This window comes from Myotis brandtii, unplaced genomic scaffold (assembly GCF_000412655.1).
Source record: "Myotis brandtii unplaced genomic scaffold, ASM41265v1 scaffold321, whole genome shotgun sequence".
In the NCBI taxonomy this organism is placed as follows: Eukaryota; Metazoa; Chordata; class Mammalia; order Chiroptera; family Vespertilionidae; genus Myotis; species Myotis brandtii.
In genome coordinates this window covers 1,280,154-1,300,024 of record NW_005362314.1, presented here as the reverse complement: position 1 = coordinate 1,300,024, position 19,871 = coordinate 1,280,154, and the positions used below count along the sequence as shown (strand labels likewise).

Sequence of the window (19,871 nt, the reverse complement as noted above, 5' to 3'; positions counted from 1 at the left end):
TGCCAGCACAGGGCGCCCCGCTGCGCTGCAGCTGCTGGCTCCGCCCCTGCCACGGCCTAGCTCCGCCCCCTGTCCCAGCCCCACCACCAGTCTTGGCCCCTCCCTAATCCGGCAAGGAGCACGAGAGGGGCTGCTAGCGCCACCTGCGGGCCACCAGTACTTGTTAATAAAACCGTTACAGAATTTGAGTGTTCGCCACCTGCCTTAAGCTTCCCATCAATCCTAGGGGAGGGAGACACCATGTGGTCACATTTTACAGAGGAAAAACAGAAGCCTAGAGAGGTTAGGAGACCGTGGAAGAGCCAAAGCCAACATCATTCATGCAATAGGTTCATTCACTAGATGTAATATAAACAACAATTAGAGAGCCTATTAGGCCCTGGTCAGTGTGACTCGGTTGAGCGTTGTACTCTGTACTAAGGGGTCATGATTGGATCCTGATGTTTCTCTCTCTCTAAAATCAATTAAAAATGTATTTTTAAAAAAGAGAGCCTATTATGAGCAGGCACTGTGCTAGGCGCTGGGGATACAATGTTGAGTAAGAGAAATATTGCTCTTATGGACCTCAATCTAGAGTGAGAAGGACATAAAACAACCAATTATGTTATTAATTATTAATTTACAGGGTGATAAATTTTAGCAAGTGAGGGGGGCATATCATGGAATAATTTGGACAATCCAAACTTATGTCCCTGAAGAAGCAGCAATTGAACTGACAAGGTGTGAGTGAAAGTTAACTAGAAGAAAAGGGGGTGGGAGATCCTAGGCACATGCAAAAAGCCTCAATACTCCTTTGCTCCTCCCACCCCTCCTTTATTTAATATATAGATCGCTCAATTGTCTCCGTTAAATTCTATTGTTATACTAGCTTATATATATTTTAATGAAAAAAGAAATAACATGTGTTCATTTTTATTTTTTAAAATATATTTTTATTGATTTCAGAGAGGAAGAAGGAGAGACAGAAACATCGATGAGAGAGAATCATTGATTGGCTGCCTCCTGAATGCCCCCTACTGGGGATTGAGCCCGCAACCCGGGCATGTGCCCTTGATGGGAACTGAACCTGGGACTCTTCTGTCCGCAGGCCAACGCTCTATCCAATGAGCAAAACCAGCTAGGGCCATGCAAATATTTTATATAATTATAAAACAAAATTTGGAGATACCCCTAAACACAAAAATAAAACTAATGAACCATTGTATCCAGTTGGTGACAAAATAACACAAAGATTAACTCCTACTGACTTTTAAAACACAACAATTTGTACATGCCACTACTATATTGGTGGTGGTGGTGGTGAAAATTGTTCTAAGCATGTTACATGTGTAATATGAGATAATACAAAGGAGTAATTATGTTGGTGTCAAAAACTGGGATTTTCAGAGGGGTACAGATATAAGATTGATCTCAATAAATAAAACCCTTGTAGTCTTGAATTTGAATTGGGAATATCATGATATATATATATTTAAATGTTTTTATTGTTCTTTAGAGAGAGAGGAAGGGAGAGGGAGAGAGAAAAATTGATGTGATAGTGAAATAATGGATTGGCTGCTTCCTGCATGCTGCCTATCGGTGATTGAGCCCATAACTCAGGCATATGCCCTGACTAGAAATTGAATCAGCAACCTTTCAGTTCACAGAAAGACACCTAACCAACTAAGCCACAGTGGCCAGGGCATCATGATATATTTTATCTTTATAAAAAGATAAAACTGGCCAGCTGGCATGGCTCAGCGACTGAGTATTGACCTATGAACCAGGAGGTCGGGTTGCAGGTTCAAACCCCAGTAGGGGCTACAGGAGGCAGCTCATCAGTGATTTTCATCATTGATGTTTCTCTCTCTCCCTCTCCCTTCCTTTCTGAAATCAATACAAATATATTAAAAAATAAATAAAAAGCAAACATTCTTTAGTTTTGTTCGGCGATGGCGGTCCCGGTCCCAGCGTCTGTGGCTCTCCCTGCCTCTGTGTATTTTTCTTAAATACACTAAAAAGGTCAGAAACAAAGACCAACCTCATTGCAATGAGTGCTCCTTAAGCTTGCGGACTTTAAGTTTCATTTCCAATGGAAAGAACCAGGGAACCTTGGGGAAATGACTGATTCTCAGTCTGGTGCAGAAAATGTACAAAATAAACTTGGCACATCGTGACATACCAGAAAGCACAATAGTTGTCAAAGACATTACCTACTAACGTAGTGCCAGTGTGGGCCAACTAAAAGAAGATCCCACTGGCAGCAAAGTGGACAATTTGGCCTCCTTTAAGGATAATGATTGCAAATCAAAACACATCAAATGTTTACATCTATGCACTTGGGTTAAAATTTTTTAAACTTTCTATTTATTAATTGGAGAGAAGGGGCAGAGAGAGAGAGACATCAATTTTGGTCCAGCCGGTGTTGCTCAGTGGTCGAGCATTGACCTATGAGCCAGGAGGTCATGGTTCAAGTTCCTGGTCAGGGCACATGGCCCCGGTTGTGGGATCGATCTCAGTGTGGAATGTGCAGGAGACAGCCGATCAATGATTCTCATTATTGATGTTTCTCTCTCTCTCTACCCCTTCCTCTCTGTAATCAATAAAGGTTGCTGCTTGTATGTGCCCTGACCAGGCATCGTACCTGCAACCTTGGTGTATCAGGACAACTGCCAGGGCTCATGTTAAATTATTTTTTATGTTTAAATTGTCAAATAAACATAAAAGCTGCAGAAATAATGCACAGAGCCCCCATAAACCTTTTGCCCAATTGTTAACATTTCAGAGTTCTTTGAGAGTATCAGGTACACACATGGTATCTCATTAATCCTTAATACTTCAGTGTATTTTTTTTGCATCCCAGTTTCTTTTTATTTTTTGTTCTTTTTTCCCTTTTTTTTTTTTAAGTATGGAAGCTCAAGTACAAGATGTAGGTTTTTTTTAAGCTTTACAAAAAAACAAAATAAAACAAAAACTCCTTTTGCATTCCATAAAAATTGACAGAAAAGCACCTGGCCAGAAGAGCAGACAGTCGAGGCCCCCCGCCCCCACAACGTGGTCTCCGAGGCCAGGGGCCAGCGTGCAGGACAGTGCTGAGGGCCACCTCTCCTTCCTCCCAGAGCTGTCCCCTGCTCCCCACCCCAACCCCAAGCAACTCCCAAACACACGTGGAATCAGATTTCCAGTTTTTTTCTTCTTTCACACACCAGTTATTTCATAAAATTTTTTTGTTTTACATTTTTTACACCAATGTAACAAAAAGGTGGGAAGGAAGGGGAGGCAGACAGACAGTGTATTTTATGCCTATAAATGGGGGGGTGGAGCCTGGGCAAACAAAACACACATGGTCTCTATGGAAACATCAAGTTCTGATAGCAAAATGTGGTGAGAAGCAGGCCTTAGAGACGGAGAGGGTATTAGCGGCTTTATTCTCAGGGTGTGATAGCGCTGTGCAGGTGTTGTGTGACCTGTCGGGGAGGAAAGGGACAGGGAAGGGAGCAGAAAACGAGTTTTCTAAGAAAGGAATCTAACGAGTGCATGGCATGTCCGGTTAGTGTGAAGCAGAGGTTTAACATTGCTGCTTTCTCTTCAAAGCCTCCACCAGGTCATTCTTAAGAACTTCTTGTTTTGATTTGTCTGCAAAAGTCTGCACAGACCTCAGCCCATTGACGATGTCCTTTGTTTTTCCAAAGTAGATCTCATTCTGCGCACTTCTGATTTTATTTTCCATGTCCTCTACCAGGCGCCCAATATTGGCTATGTGTGGCGAGGAGTCGCTCACAGTTTCATCTTTCTCCACCTGTCTGGTAAGGCTGCCTCCAAGGTTCTTGGTGCCAGAGCTGGATTTGTTGGTTTGCAGCCACAGCATCACCGTAGAGGTCAGCTTGTAATGAGCGGTGCGGCCACTGGACTTCTGCACTTCCACCACGTGGATGGAATCCCAGCAGCCTCTGATCTTCTTTGATCCCTCTCCAGCCTTCTTTATGAGGATCACTCCAGCAAAGCCATGATCCAGATCCCAGAGGTAGACAGATGAGACGCTGCCTTCAAAATACAGGTCTCGATACTGGTCAAAGGCATTGTTGGCTTCCACCTCCAGCTTCCTCAGCCGAGCAGAAGGCATGGCCCCATCTTCCAAGGGAGGGTCATACTTGTTACTCCATGGTGACCTACATGAGTCCCTGTCTCTGTTGTAGTCCCACCACTTTGTCTCTGGCGATTTTCAGTGGCTGGTCAACAGAAGACAGGAGATCTTCACATAGACTGGGAACCAGGTCGGTCAGGTCACTGAGGTTTTTCTCAATTTGCTGTGGAGGCAGGCACCTCATTAAGTCCAAGGCACAGTCCCGCTGCTGATCACTCATGGTGGCAGCAGCGATGGCTCTCCCTGCTTCAGTGTATTTTTCTTAAATACACTCTTCCACATAATCTCAGTACAACCTCAAAAACTAGGAAATTAATATTCATCTGATATTACCATGTAATTCCTAAATATTATTTATAGTTTCAATAAAGTCCTTTAAAGTTCCAGAATCCATCCCAGGATTACATATTATATTTTGTCATCTAATTCAATCTCCTTCAGTCTAGAACAATTCCTCAATCTTTCCTTGTCTTTCATGACCTTGGTACTTTGGAAGATTATAGGCTAGTTATTTTTAGAAAGCCCCTCAACTGATGTTTGTGTAATATTTCATTTGGGACAGGAACCATAGAGTGATGGTGTTCTCAGTGCATACAACTATCAGGAGGCATAGAATGTTGATTTCTTCCATCACTGATTATGCTAACCTGATCAAAATTGTCTGCTAGCATGATTTCTCCAGCATGATTTATTATGTTGTACTTGTTAATAAGTGAGTTATGGGAAAATACTTTGAAACTAATTATCCTGTTACTCAATAAACCTTCACCCACCAGATTTAATGTTCATTGATGAGCCAATTTTTGTTAGCTTCAACAAGAATTCTAGAGGATGGCTGCTGGCATCGGTTTGGTCAAATGACGATAGGGTCAATGACTCCGAGATCCTCTTGGCCTTTTTCTCATGGTAGCAAGACAGCTGCTATAGGGTGTAATTATACTGACTGAAGTTGGGTGGTGGCAATATAGGGGTTCTTTTGACATAAGAAAAGCTCAAACTTGCAGAGAATTTTTATGAGTTTATTTAAGCCAAAACTGATGCCAGGGATTAAGATCTAAAATGCTCTGCAAAAATAAAATAATAGTAATAAATAAAAATAAAATGCTCTGCAAAATAACAATTGGCAGTTTTCTTTATGCATTCAAAATTAAAGAAGGAACACAAGGAAGATCACATGAAAGTGTGAGAAAGCAAGGTAGAGACTGGATTACAGAATAGTGAAGATTGTGCTCCCTTGAGGATGGTTATACTTTAGAGGAGGGGTCTGAAAGGGTGGTTCACATTTAAAAGGTTTTAAAAAGAGGCATTTCAAAGGTTAATCTAGATGCACAGAAATAAACCCTTTACAAAAGTTATATGTCTAGGATGTGACTACCCACCATGACCTGCCCTGTTAGGAATTATGATCAGACCACCCTGTAAGGTTACTTTTCATAGAATTCCTTTTTCTTAATTTATTTTTTAAATGTTTTTATTGATTTCAGAGAGAGGAAGGAAGAGGGATAGAGAGATAGAAACATTGATGAGAAACATCAATCAGCTGCCTCCTGCATGCTCTCACTGGGGATCAAGCCCAAAATTGGGACATGTGCCCTGATCAGGAATCGAACCATGATCTCCTGGGCGACACTGGCTGGGCCATAATAAAATTCTGTTGTTAATCATCTCTGAGGATATTTTTCCTTTTTTAGAAAGTGGGAGGGGGAGATACAGAGAGAAACCTCAATGTGAGACACATCAATTGGTTGCCTCCTGCACATGCCCCAACTAGAGCCAGGAATCAAGGTTGCAACTGAAGTACCTGCCCTTGACTGGAATCAATCCCTGGACCCTTCAGTCCGCAGACCAATGTTCTATCCACTGAGCCAAGCCAGCTAGGGCCATAATAAAATAAAATAATATTTTTAATTTTGGTATACTTCTTCCCAGTCTTTTATCTGGCCATTTTCTTCAATTGTTACGGCTTCCTGGCACATAGTAAGCACTTAATAAACATTTGGAGAAGTCTTCTAGCTAAGTGGTTACTATATAGCCCTGGTGTGGAAACCTGCTTACTTATTAACTGCGGGACCCTGAGAGAGTCACTTTTTTAAAAATACCCATTTATTTATTTTTCCCATCAATGACTTCTGTTCCCTGTCTATAAATTGAGGCTGGTAAATTATGCCCACCTCCTGAATCACATGGTAATTGTTTAATTTTTTGTGGGACTATATTCTTTTATTGCATAATTTATTTAGATTAACAGTTCCTCAAAAATATTAAACAAAGAATTACCATATGCTCCAGCAATTCCACCCAAAAGAATTGAAAGCAGGGATTCACACAGGTATTTGCATGTCATTCCTAGCAGCGTGATTCACAGTAGCAAAAGGTGGAAGCAACCCCAGTGTCCATGGACAGATGAAGGAAAAACACAATGTGCTCTATCCATACAATGGAATACTATTCAGCCTAAAAAGGAAGGCCATCCTGATACCTGCTACAACATGGATAAACCCTGAGGACATTATGCTCAGTGAAATAAGCTACACACAAAAAGGCAAATACTGCAGGATTCCACTTTTATGAGGTCCCTAGAGGAGTGAAATTTGTGGGCAAAAAAAAAGGGTGGGGGGATTCTATCGAAAGTGACCTCACTGGGTGGTCTGATCATAAGTTGCTAACTGGGTCTTGGCTGGTGTTGCTAAGTGGTTAGAGTGTTGGCCCGCTAACCAAAGGGTCCAGAGTTTGATTCTGTCAAGGGCACTTACCTGGGTTGCAGGTTCAATCCCAGCCCAGGTCAGGGCACTTGTTGTGGGAGGCAAGCAATCATTGGATTCTATCGAAAGTGACCTCACTGGGTGGTCTGATCATAAGTTGCTAACTGGGTCTTGGCTGGTGTTGCTAAGTGGTTAGAGTGTTGGCCCGCTAACCAAAGGGTCCAGAGTTTGATTCTGTCAAGGGCACTTACCTGGGTTGCAGGTTCAATCCCAGCCCAGGTCAGGGCACTTGCTGTGGGAGGCAAGCAATCAATGTGTCTTTCTCACATCAATTTTTTTTTTTTCTCTCTCTCCCCTCCTCCCTCCTTCCCTTCCACTCTCTTTAAAAAAAAAAAAAAAAAATTAATGGAGCCCTGGCTGGTTTGGCTCAGTGGATAGAGCATTGGCCTGTGGACTGGAGGGTCCTGGGTTCGATTCCAGTCAGGGGCACATGCTCGGATTCGACCGCCAGTAAGGGGCATGCAGGAGGCAGCCGATCAATGATTCTCTCTCATCATTGATGTTTCTATCTCTATCTCCCTCTACCTTCCTCTCTGAAATCAATAAAAATATATTTTAAAAAATCAATTGAGCCCAGCTGGGTGTGGCTCAGCAGTTAAGCGTTGACCCAGGAATCAAGAGGTTGCCAGCTTGATCTCCAGTAGGGGGTGTGCAGGAGGCTGCTGATCAATAATTCTCTCTCATCATTGATGTTTCTATCTCTCTCTCCCTCTCCCTTCCTTTCTGAAATCAATAAAAATATGTATTTTTTAAAAATCAATGGAAAAATATTCTTGGTGAGTATTAACAAAAAACTAACTAACTAACTAACTAAATTGCTAACTGGGCAGTTCATAGTGGGTAGTTACACCTGACAAATAACTTCTTTACTAAATAGCTTATCTTTGCCTTCAGCAAGCCCTGTTCATTGATCCCCTTAAAGCATATGAAAGCACATGATCTTAACTATCCTGTAATTTGATCACCATCTTGCCTTCTCACACTTTCATATAATCTTCCTCCTTAATCTAAAATGCATAAAAAACATTGCAAATTGTTATTCTCCAAAGCATTTTTCTCAGTCTGTTGAGATTTTGCTTTCAGGTGTATCCTCTAATAATTTATCCTCAAATAAATGTTTTAAAATTGATTTTAGAGAGAGGAAGGGAGAGAGAGGAAGAGGGAGAGAGAGACATCAATGTGAGACAAACATAGACCAGCTGCCTCCCAAAAGCACCCTGACCAGGATAGAACCTGGGTATGTAACCGTGACTGAGAATCAAACCCACCACTTTTTGGTGTACAGAACGATGCTCCAATGAACTGAGCCACACCCATCAGGGTTATCCCCAAATACATTCTAATAAAAATTCTCTATGCGTTTGGACATTCTTAGGTTAACAAATTCAGAGACAGAAAATAGAATGGTGGGTGCCAGGGGATGGGGGATTGATGTTTAATGGGGGCAGAGTTTCATTTTGGGAAGATGAGAAAGATCTGGAGATTGATGGTGGTACAACAAATGTGAGTGTACCACATTAATGCCACTAAATTGTACTGTTAAAAATGGTTGAGATGGCCTTGGCCAGGTAGCTCAGTTGGTTAGAGCATTGTCCCAATAAGCCAAGGTTATGGGTTTGATCCCGTCAGGGCACATACAAAAATCAACCAATAAATGCATAAATAAGTGGAAAACAAATCGCTCTCTCTCCCTTCTTCTCTCTAAAAATCAATTAAAAATTTTTTTTTAATGTTTATTTTACCATAAAAACAAAACAAAAAACTCTGAAGAACAGTGCTTAGTACAAAGCCAGCATGCTGTGCTTATTAAATTACTGAAATTAGAGTAACTGCAATAGTATCACTGGACTATCACCCTACAAGGGGACAGAGTCACATCAGTCTAAATACTGGCATGTGCCCAGGGCCTGGTCAACCTGAGGCTCCACAAAGATTTGATCTTTGACTCTTGAAACCTTTCGGGTGTTTGAGTGCTTCACTGGCCCTCCTGAAGCTCCCATTCACCCTCTGCCTCTCCATAGCACACCCTACCCAAACCCAGGGTACCTGAGATCCATGTAAATGGGCCCTGGATTGTGCACCCTACCAGATCCCCAGCCCAGGGTGCTCCTCAGCCTGGAGCATGGGCTCTGGCTCACCAAACTCCTGTGAGAAGAGCCCCTATGACTCAAGAGCTCTTTTGGAGGGATGTCTGGGCAGGGCAGCCAGAGCCTGGAATCCCCCTCTGGTGGCTCTCCTAGGGGTCAAGAGCACAAGAGGTTCAGCCAGAGTCTGGAGCTTCTAGAACAGCTACCAGCACTCAGGTGAGAGAGAACACCCATTGGGTCATGTGATCAGTGCAGGGACAGGGCTGGGCACTTCCCCCCGGCTCCCTCCACTTTGGGAACCTACCCTCAGGCCAGTACTGCCCGTGTGGACAAGCATCCCATTCAGCCTTCCTCAGAGATCAGTCTGGGATGGGACTGGTACTGCCAACATGTGGGCCAGCCCCTCTTACTAGTCCTTGCTGGGACCCCAAGTGGTGGCCAGGTGGGGAATAGATGGAAGCAATGAGCAGTCCAACTCCCAGAGCTGGGAGTTGAAAGCAGTGGGCACAGCCCACCTCCTCCTGGAGGACCACCCTCAAGTCCTAGAGCTGGTGGTCCCTGCAGCAAGGAGTTTAAAGTCACCCCCCAACCCCCAGCCTTCCCTCCCACCCTTACCCCCCCAGGGCCTCCGTAGTCAGCTCAGGAGGCCTCTGCATGGTCCTGAGCAGGGGTTCAGGCCTGGTGTTCTAGCTCCCTGTGAGGCTGAGCCTGGTGGTGCAGCCCAGTAGAGGATGTGTGCAGCAAGGGGCCTGGCTCAGGGGTGGCCACCTGGAGGAGAGAAAGAAGACAAAAGTGCAGCGGCAGGTTTCTGTCCAGGAAGTCGGGTTACACATTTTAGTAACGGGACAGAGAAATGAGGCATTGGGGCAACAGGGGCCACAGGGAGAATAAGAGATCTGAGAGCTGGGGTTTGGCGTCAATCTTACAAAGTGTATAAAGAATCTGTTTCTCTACAATAACAAAAAAACAAAGGCTACAAGAGCGGTTGTATATACAAAACACTGAGATATTGCTTCACTTGCAAACAGTTCCTGACCAGACAGGGAGACAAGACAGAGAGAAGGGCACAGGGAGGGGTGGGGAGTGCGCTGCGTGCAGAAAGGGGGGGAGGTCTTCTCCCAGCATAAATCTACAGGCAGGAGCTGGATTCACGCACGCACAGGAGAGGCTGAGGTCAAAGGCGGTGCTGACTGTATGTGGGTGGTAGGATGCTGGAGCCTCTGTCTGCCTGACCCAGTCCCCTGGTCACTTGTTCTTCAGGCTTCAGCCCAGAGGGGGGTTCTGGGTGGGGACCAGGGCCAGCTGGGACAACTAGCCAGAGAGGAAGGGAGGTAATTGCTCCCTGGAGTCTGCTGTGGAAAATTGAAGCCTGTTTGGTGTGCCCATCCTCTTGCCTCTGGCTGGCCTGGTCCATCCTGCCACCCTCCCCACACCACCCAGAGGCCCACTGGGACCCAAGAAGAACAGGTGCAGCAGCCAGGTTTCAAGCTTCCCTGGGGTGGGGGAGGACAGATGGTGCAGCTGGACTCCTGTTCTTCCTAAGCCCCAGTTGTCTGCAGAGCTCAGTGGAGGGGTAGGAGCCAGTTACAGAGGGACAGAGAGGGTCAGGTCAGAGAAGACATCATGATGAGGGGCAGGCGAAGGATGAGGATGTGCACGCACGCATATTTGGACGAGGCACGGGGCAGTCACAGGTTCTGGCAGCATTGCAGCTTGTTCGGTTTCTGTCCATCAGTAGTGGGTGGCACGCTGATGTCCACCACGTTGTTACCAGGGGACTCATCATGGGCTGCGCGGTCTGCAATTTGCTTCTGTGACACGATGCGGTAGATCTCTGCAATGGGGGGATGTGAGGTGAGTGCCCTGCATACTCTTGCCTGTGGTGACTGGCCCCCTGCAGGGCTCATCTGGATGTCACCTCTTCCAGGGAGTACCCCCAAGGTTGTGCCCCTCCCGGACCCAAGAAGAACAGGTGCAGCAGCCAGGTTTCAAGCTTCCCTGGGGTGGGGGAGGACAGATGGTGCAGCTGGACTCCTGTTCTTCCTAAGCCCCAGTTGTCTGCAGAGCTCAGTGGAGGGGTAGGAGCCAGTTACAGAGGGACAGAGAGGGTCAGGTCAGAGAAGACATCATGATGAGGGGCAGGCGAAGGATGAGGATGTGCACGCACGCATATTTGGACGAGGCACGGGGCAGTCACAGGTTCTGGCAGCATTGCAGCTTGTTCGGTTTCTGTCCATCAGTAGTGGGTGGCACGCTGATGTCCACCACGTTGTTACCAGGGGACTCATCATGGGCTGCGCGGTCTGCAATTTGCTTCTGTGACACGATGCGGTAGATCTCTGCAATGGGGGGATGTGAGGTGAGTGCCCTGCATACTCTTGCCTGTGGTGACTGGCCCCCTGCAGGGCTCATCTGGATGTCACCTCTTCCAGGGAGTACCCCCAAGGTTGTGCCCCTCCCAAGGCCCCCACTGTGGCCTACCTGCACCTCTGACATAAGGGTTCTCCCCTGTGCACTCAGCAAGAGTAGAACCTACATCTGGTCACAGATACCCTCCCCAGCCCAGGACTCTTCTTCATAAAGATCAGAGACCCTCTTCTCCTCAGAATAAACTTCCAGAAAACCAGGAACTCTGGGCCTGAGGCCATCTGCAGTCCCCTCTGGCTGTTCCCTGATGGAGCCATGGGTTCACCCATGGAGCTGGGTGCCAAGTGCCAGTAGAGGTGGGATCTAGCCTGACTTCACAGAGCTTGCCATGTCTGTCCTCCTGTTCAGACTAACCAGCAGGTTTAAGGAATGAAGGGTCAGGGGCTGCATTCTGAAGCTTGCAACCAGTGTGGCTGGTGCCCTTCCCACACCACCTTTGGTGGGCCTGCTGGGGGTTCCTGTGGCCCCCACCAGACCCTGGGATAACCTGTGAGAATGTTCTTGAAAGCTTCCTCTACGTTGGTGGAGTCCAAGGCTGAGGTCTCAATGAAGGACAAGTTGTTCTTCTCTGGAACAGAGAGAAGATTGCCCAGGTGAGCAGGGGGCTCTCCTGTATCCCCAAGGGGCCCCTGTGTGCCTACCCACTCACCTGACCCAGGAAATGAAGGGCTGGAGCCAAGAGAGTAGGACTTAGATGCCCACTCCTTGAAGAAGGGAGGATGGCACTGTGGCCTTGCTCACAGCCAGGGAAAATGGGAAGGACCTGGAGGGGGCTGTGGCTTTCCAGAAACTTCACGGATGCCTTAATCAAAGTCCCACTCTCAGGGGCTGGCCCCTGCAGGAGGGCCCTAACCCTAAGTGAAACCCTTCATCAACTGGTAGGTGCTCACCTGCGAAGGCTCGGGCCTCATCAGTGGGCACAGCCCGCAGGTGGCGCAGGTCACTCTTGTTGCCCACCAGCATGATAACGATGTTACTGTCAGCATGGTCCCTCAGCTCCTTCAGCCAGCGTTCCACATTCTCGTATGTCAGGTGCTTGGCGATGTCATACACCAGCAGTGCACCCACTGCACCTCGGTAGTACCTGTGGGGACAGGGGGCAGGGCCCAGGAATGAGCTGCCTGCCAGCGCCCCATGGGGGCCCCCAAGACTCTGAGGGCAGCAGTTCCTGGACCCACACAGAGCCCAGCTGAGAGGCGACCTCCATGGCCTTGCAAGAGGACTCTGTGCCCCAGATTCAGTTCAAGACTGTGGGGGCCTATCCTAGCCGGTTTGGCTCAGTGGATAGAGTGTTGGTCTGTGGACTGAAGGATCCCAGATTCTATTCCGGTCAAGGACACATGCCCAGGTTGTGGGCTTGGTCCCCAGTAGGGGGCGTGCAGGAGGCAGCTGATCAATGATTTTCGCTCATCATTCATATTTCAATTTCTCTCTCCCTTTCCCTCTGAAATCAATAAAAAATATACATTAAGAAAATAAATAAATAAAAAGGCTGTGGAGGCCTGAGGAGGGAGTTAAGGGCCTGAGGTCAGAAGACACCCACAAAAAGGGCGAAGGAAACCTTGCCTGTGCAGGAAAAGGGCTGCTGCTAGACAAAAGCTCCAATGAAGAAGACTAATGGACACATATGCACCCTGAGGGATTAAAGAGATGAAGAGGTAACCAGGCTTTAGTGGAAGGCATTTAGAGGAAATGGCCAAGGGGTCTGGAAGGAGGCAGCTCCAGTAGGTCCTGATGGCTGGGTGGCCATAGGGAGCCAAGGAAAGAGGAAGACTTGGAACATAGCCAGGCAGGGCAGGCCAAGCAGGGAGGACTGAGGGGTGGGCAGAGTGGAATGGCCCACTCCAGGGGTCAGAGGAGCCATTGGACGTGCCCACATGAGGTCACAGAGCGGTCAAGAGTAGGCAATGGTCTTCCGAGGGTCCCACCACTCCTGGGGCGGGGGGTCTCATCCCTCCACCCTGGGCCAAATGCTCTCAGGGTTGCGCTCTCCCCTTCTCCTCATGCCCAACTCCTACCCCTCCTTCAGAGCCCACTAGCCCTATGTCCAAGACCTACATTTCCTCATCCCTGCCACTCACGCGGAGGTGATGGCGCGGTAGCGTTCCTGGCCAGCGGTGTCCCAGATCTGCGCCTTGATGGTCTTGCCGTCCACCTGGATGCTGCGGGTGGCAAACTCCACACCAATGGTGCTCTTGCTCTCCAGGTTGAATTCGTTGCGGGTAAAGCGGGACAGCAGGTTGCTCTTCCCCACACCCGAGTCCCCGATGAGCACCACTGTAAGGGTGGGGAGGGATATAGGTACGGCTCCATGGGGCAGAGCAGGGCAGCCCACCAAGCAAAGACCCACATGCCACCCACGTCCACCTGCAGAACCTTCACAGCAGTGCCCCAGGTTCTTCGGAAATGTGACAGCTAACAACAGGGTGGAGTCAGAGCTGTCTAGAGCCCCTTGCCCAAGGCACCACATTTCTTGGTGCAGAAGCCAACAGTGGCTCCAGGTTTCCAGAAACACAGCCACTGCAGACAGCACAATACCCTTGCCTATGTCTGATCCTTCAGAGCAGGGCTGTTCCAGCTAAGGCATAGGGACCCATGCATCCTGGCAGGCAGGTGGCTTGGGGATCTATCAACCCCCAAACTTTCACTGCAGGCTGGAGGCCCAAGTAAGCTCTGGGGTGGGTGACCTTGGGCTAGTCACTTAACCTCTCTGGACTGCCTTTTCCACAGGTGTGAAAAGAAAGACAGGAGCCAGTTTAGGGAAGGGGACACAAGAACTTGCAGGATCAGAACTCAGCCAGCATCCAGCCGGCTAGACAGGTGGAAAAGCAATTATTATTATTGTACCACCACGTTCCTACCGACAAGAATTTGGCTTCAGAGTTTTAAGTAACAGGAAATGAGAAGCCTCAGTCCCACGCCCACCCTGTTGCTTCTTCATGGAAAGTGGCTGCAAGCAAACCAACATTCAGCCCAACACAGCCAACTTGCCCATTCAAAAGAGAAATGTGCCCTCTGCATGGAATTAAGAGGGAATAGAGCCTGCTAACCCTCCCTTCAGCTAATCCCCAGGGTTGGACCATTCTGCAGGGACATCCAGGACAAAAGCCCTCCAGAGCAGGGCAAAGCAGTCCTGGTGGGTCTTTCCCATTAGGAGTGGGGCCACTCGAGATGATCCAGGAAGGTCCTAGGCCTGGGAAGGCTGGCCTCAGCCCCAGGGTATATTGGAGGAGAATTGTGTTTGTGTATGTGTACACATGCATGGGTGTATATGCAGCACAGAAGGAACAACACACAGCAGAGATCAGATGCCCCAGCTGGAAACCACATGGACCCCCAAGTATGGGCCTTGGGCTCTGGCATCTGAGCGTGGATCTGCCCAGTGGAGAGCTGTCAGCACTGCAAGCTTGGTCACGCTCGGGCCAATGAAAAATTTCTCAACGAAAAATGTTATGTGTGCATGTCCAGATTCCCCCAACTTCTTACCACTGTCTCTGCCCCAACCCTAGGTAATCCAGACAGCCTCCTTCTTTCCCTGAGTTGCTGTGCCAGCCTCCCCTCTAGTGTCCCTGAGTTCACTCTCATCTCCAACCAACAGGCTGTTCTTCCGAGGCAGCCACCAGGGGGTACTTGTGAGCACCTGAGTCAGGTCCTGCTCCTCTTCTGCCCACAGACCTCCAGGGCTCCCACCTCCCTTGGGGTAAAAGCCTAAGTCCTCCCTAGGACTCACAAGGCCCTGCATGACCTGTCCCTGTCCCCTCCCTGCCCTCACCACCTCTCTCTCCCCTGCTTGCTGACTCTGCCCCTGCCACACAGGCCTCCTCACTAGGACTCAGAGATGTGCAAGTGCACACTGCCTTTTGCCTGGAATGTTCTTCCCCAGGTACCCGCCTGGTTCCTACCCTCATCTCCATGTGGTGCCTTAGATGGCACTCAATCAAGGAAGCCTTCCCTGCAGTCCTCTTAAAACCCCTCTCCTCCAAAACTCGCCACTTGCACCCCCTGCCTTTCCTCCATAGCTCTTGCCACCCTCCCACACTTGCCAGGTTTCACTTATTTGTTTTTCGTCAGTCTTCTTCAAGGGTATGATATCAGATGGTCTCATTCCTTGCTGTATCCCCAGGCCCTGGCACAGAACCCCACACATAGGACAGAGTGAACAAACAAATTATAAAGTGGCTGCAAGAATAGGACGAGGGCCACCAGTCATTGCCCATATAAATGTTGGAAAGGCCAGGATGCCCAGGCACTCCCTGACACAGGTGCCCGCTGCAGAGAGGTGGCCAGCAGGGCAGTGGCTGGGTTGGCTCTATCAAAGGCACAAGCGATCTATTGTCTTGGGGAAATAAAGGGCCCTTGAGGACACGACCCCTAGCATTTCCACAGAAGTTGGTGGCAATGCTGGCCAGGAAATGGCCTCCCTAGACATGCCACTTGGCTGGCAGGGCAGGCAAGCCTAGTTGGCAAAAACAAAGAACTGGCACCTCTTGAAGGCCTGTGTCCTCTGCCCTGCCCCATAGCAGTGTAGCACCACCAGGGCCCACACTCAGATGCTCAGGCAAACTGAGTGGCCATTTGGGGGGGGAGCACACTCCCCTACTTCAGGCAGAGCAGAGTCCCATCTCTCCTCCAGGAAGCAGACCCTGATTATCCCAGGCTCCAGGGGCCAGCACTTGGGAGCAATCTTACCAGAGCTAGTCCCCTGGACATTAGAGAACAAAGAAGAGGTGTTTGAAGCTGGGGCACAGGCAGGGCCACCATCTGCAATGGGAGAAGACGGTGTGCTTGGTTCCGGGACCAGTGGGCCTGGTGGAGTCCTGTACAGGTGGCAGAGCCAGGAGGCTGCCTTGGGAGCACTTGGCAGAGAGAGGTGAGCATTGGGGCTGGCAGTCACTCTCTCCTTGCCCCCTTCCCCAAAAGTACTCATAGATGGGGCAGGGGTGTAAACAACCCAGAGAACAGGGCTCTGGGCCACCGTGGAAGCTTCCCATATCAACCACGTCCTTATGGGCCAGGTGAGTGGCTCTAGAAAGGCCTCGGTGGCCCTTGGGGACACCACTGCTCCCACTATAGACACCACAGCCTGGTCAATCAGAGAAGAAATCAGGGGAGCCTTAGGGGACTGATGGGGCTGGGAAAATGACCCACAGTTGACAAGATAAATGTGAGAATCTATAATTAGGTACAAATAAACAACCTCACTCCTGGGGAAAGGGGAGTGTGCAGCAAATACCCAGGAGGATCTGCCGGCCTTGGCGGTGGAGGTCAGGAGAGCCAACATGTGATATGGCTGCCAAAACAAACAAGACTGGTGGGTGGGCTGGACAGGCGGCAACCAGTGTCCCAAAGTGAGAGGTTGGCCCCTTTGTGCCCAAGACAGGGCCAGGGGAAGGTGACAGAAGCCTGAGGAAGGTTGGGCACGGGGGGTGGGGGGGGGAGAGGGGAGGATGACTGTCCCCTTTTCTGCTAAAGGGTGGCCTTTACCAGGTGGCAGGGTCAGGGAGAAAGCTGGCCCTGGTCAACTCTTCTGATGCAGTCATGTCTTGGATGCCTCTCTAATGCCCAGGCCTGACTCTGCAGGCCATGGGGTCTCAGGAGGGGCTGGGACGGGAGGGTGTGCAGAATATTTATGTATCTGTCTACTCGCCATATTTATGTGGGGGTTGTGGTATGCCTGCCGGCTTCCCTCCTCCCTTCTTTATTTGCCAGAGCCAAACAGACTTTCCTTTTCCCATTTAAAAGAATGAAAACCTGGGTAAATTTAAAGACAAACATTAACCCTTTTCGGTCCAACCTCGAGGCTGACTCGACAGACCAGGTGCTAGGAGCAGGTCCAACGTCGAGCAATAAGAACATTAAAAAGTTCAACATTCAATCCCGTCAATTAATTTGGACCAGACTATTTGAATTCCAAAAATAACATTGGACCGCAAAAGGTTAAAGGATAAAGGGGGGGGGGGTCCTCCAACAAGGAGGTCTCAGATGACCACAGTTTGGAGAGCCCTGACCTTATGGACTCAGAAAAGGAGGTCAGTGGGGGAAGGAAGCAGGGCAGGCGGGCACCATCCCCCCATGCCAGGTGCTACAGAAGTGGAATTAGTGTTTCCAGGAAGTGGACTAGAGACCAATCCTGGGAAGTACACAGCTGCTCCATTGCCCCTGACCCAGTAACTGAACTTCTGGGAACATACTTCAAGGAAATAACCCAAAGGGCAAAAGATTATTTGTGCAAACACTTGGAATTACTTACTTATATCAGCAAACAATTGAAAATAACAAGCAAATGACCACAGAAACATGGAGGGGTGACAGGGGGAATGCTCCCTGCCCTGGCAATGCCAGGGCCAGGTGTATGCCCCACCTTGATCCAGTAGCAGCCACCTAAGGGCAGACTGGGTAGCAAGATTGGAGTCCAGACCACCTGTCATCAGTCCCCAAAACCCTAACAGAACTTCCCCTGCCTCTAAGGTGAGACCAACCACAAGGCTTAGTCTGCACCAGGGCCTTGACCACATGCCTGCTGACCACACGGCCTCAACTGCCAGTGACATATTAGCCTGCAGGCACCTCCCAGAGCCCATGGTGCTGTGTGAAGACTCTGGGGCTCTGCAATGGGTACTCCCTCACCCAGGTAAGGAGTGCTCCGTCCACTCTCCACACCTCTAAAGTTCTCAGGTCGCGTGCCCCAAGATGCTGGATGGTCACCCAATAAGGAAAGATTCCAACAGCTAGTGTGGCAGGCAGACCCTCACACAGCAGGCAGCAGAGCAAATGTACCCCATGTGGACCTGGCCAATTTGACTCAGTGGTTATAGTATCAGCCTGTGGACCGAAGGGCTGTGGGTTCAATTCCCGTCAAGGGCACATACCTCAGTTGCAGGTTTTATCCCCGGCCCTGGCAACCAATCAATGTGTCTCTTTCACTTCAATGTTTCTCTCTCTGTCTCTTTCTTTTCTCTCCCCACCCTTCCTCTCTACCCTCCACTCTCTCTAAAAAAAAAAAAAAAAAAAAAAAAAGCAATGTGAAAAATATCCTCAGGTGAGGATTTTTTTAAAAAGTACCCTGTGTGGGCCCAGGAGTTAGCTCTCAAGGGCAGCCACTAACAGCCAGCAGGGACAGCAGAAGGCCTGGCCAAAGTCCAGCTTGGCACAGAAGGCACTATAAAGCCAGTGACCCCTAAACCAGCTGAGCTGAGAAATGAAGGACTCCAGCAACATGTAGCAAGTCTCTTCGGCTTGGGGCGGGGTGAAGGAGTTCCCCAACTGGCTTCAGGCCAGCTATGGCTGCCTGACCTACATAGGCCATACTTGAGGCTCACAAAGCCCTATGTCCCTCCGGCTGGGAAAATCCTCCAGAAGGTTGGCCCAGACCCAAGCCATCATCGTGCTGTGTTGAAGGAGGCTGTCTGATATCTTAGTCCCAGATCCTGGCCATAAGCTCCCCCAAATACACTCCCTAAGTGGTAAAGCCAACAAATGGCCTGGTTTCAAATTCTGCTCTAACACTTATTCACTATGTCCTTGTCTCCCTGGGTTTCAAATTCTGCTCTAACACTTATTCACTATGTCCTTGTCTCCCTGGGCCTGTTTCCAAGTCCATAAAAGAAGACACTGGATAATACTGACCTCACAGGGTTGTGGTGAGGATTTCAATGAATTTTTGTGTGTAAAGAGCTTAGAAAAGTGCAGGTACTGGGTGGTGCTATTAAGAGTTCTAAGTGTGTGCTTGCTCCTGCAGCACATATACTAAAATTGGAATGATAGAGATTAGCAAGGCCCCATGCAAAAGGATGATACGCAAATTCATGAAGCCTTATGTGCCAGATAAAATTATAGATGGGAATTTTTTGTGTATCATCCACTATTATGAGTAATCATTAAGCGATTTATATACCTCTTGAAAAAAAAAGAGTTCTAAGAGTTAAGAGAGATAACTTGCTGTTAACCACCAGGCCTGGGTCCAACACACAGTCCCCCCACTCTCACGCCAGGCATCCCTCCACGCAATCTGGTGTCCCCCAACACACATCTCAACCCGCAGAGTCCACGCCTCCCTTCTCGGCCACGCCTCTAAAGGCGCTCCTACCAAGTCTAACCACGCCCACCCTGTGAAGAGCACCGCCCCATCCGTCCGCCCTCGTCTTGGACACGCCCACAACATCCTAGCCCCGCCTCCAATGGTTCCACCCCCACCCCCACCCCCAATGGAGCTTTCCACCCAGAATGGCCCTCAAAAGCTGGGGCGGTCCCGTCCCCTCCCGAGGCCTCGCCCCCAACGGCCTCTCCCACCGCTGGGGGCCCCACCTCCTCTGGGCTCCAGCCCTGCCTGGGCGCCTCCAGGGAGCCTCAGGCCCCTCAGGTCAGCCGAGTCTGCAGGGTCGCATACGCCGGCCCAAAGCTGTTGAGACCAGCCTGCCCCGGCCTTCTCAACTGCCTGTCCCGCCGGACCCCAAGTCCTGGGCTCCGACCTGG

At 49.1% G+C, this 19,871-nt stretch overlaps 1 protein-coding gene, 1 long non-coding RNA gene and 1 pseudogene across 2 annotated transcripts; all 3 read right to left on the bottom strand.

Annotated features, from left to right (window-relative positions):
* Positions 1-2,658: 2,658 nt before the first annotated feature.
* Positions 2,659-5,639, bottom strand: LOC102252206 (annotated as a pseudogene).
* Positions 5,640-6,084: 445 nt separating this feature from the next.
* Positions 6,085-7,132, bottom strand: LOC106726845. Its single transcript, XR_001362961.1, has 2 exons — positions 6,959-7,132; positions 6,085-6,758 (listed from the first exon to the last, which is right to left on the bottom strand). It is a non-coding gene; the product is annotated as an uncharacterized LOC106726845 (long non-coding RNA).
* Positions 7,133-11,086: 3,954 nt separating this feature from the next.
* LOC102251917 (ras-related protein Rab-11B) lies at positions 11,087-13,884 on the bottom strand. The gene is made up of 4 exons (XM_005870707.2): positions 13,481-13,884; positions 12,290-12,483; positions 11,887-11,967; positions 11,087-11,311 (listed from the first exon to the last, which is right to left on the bottom strand). Exons 1-4 carry the CDS (start codon positions 13,867-13,869, stop codon positions 11,166-11,168), a joined length of 810 nt encoding a protein of 269 aa, XP_005870769.1. The 5' UTR covers positions 13,870-13,884; the 3' UTR covers positions 11,087-11,165.
* Between the last annotated feature and the right edge of the window lie 5,987 nt (positions 13,885-19,871).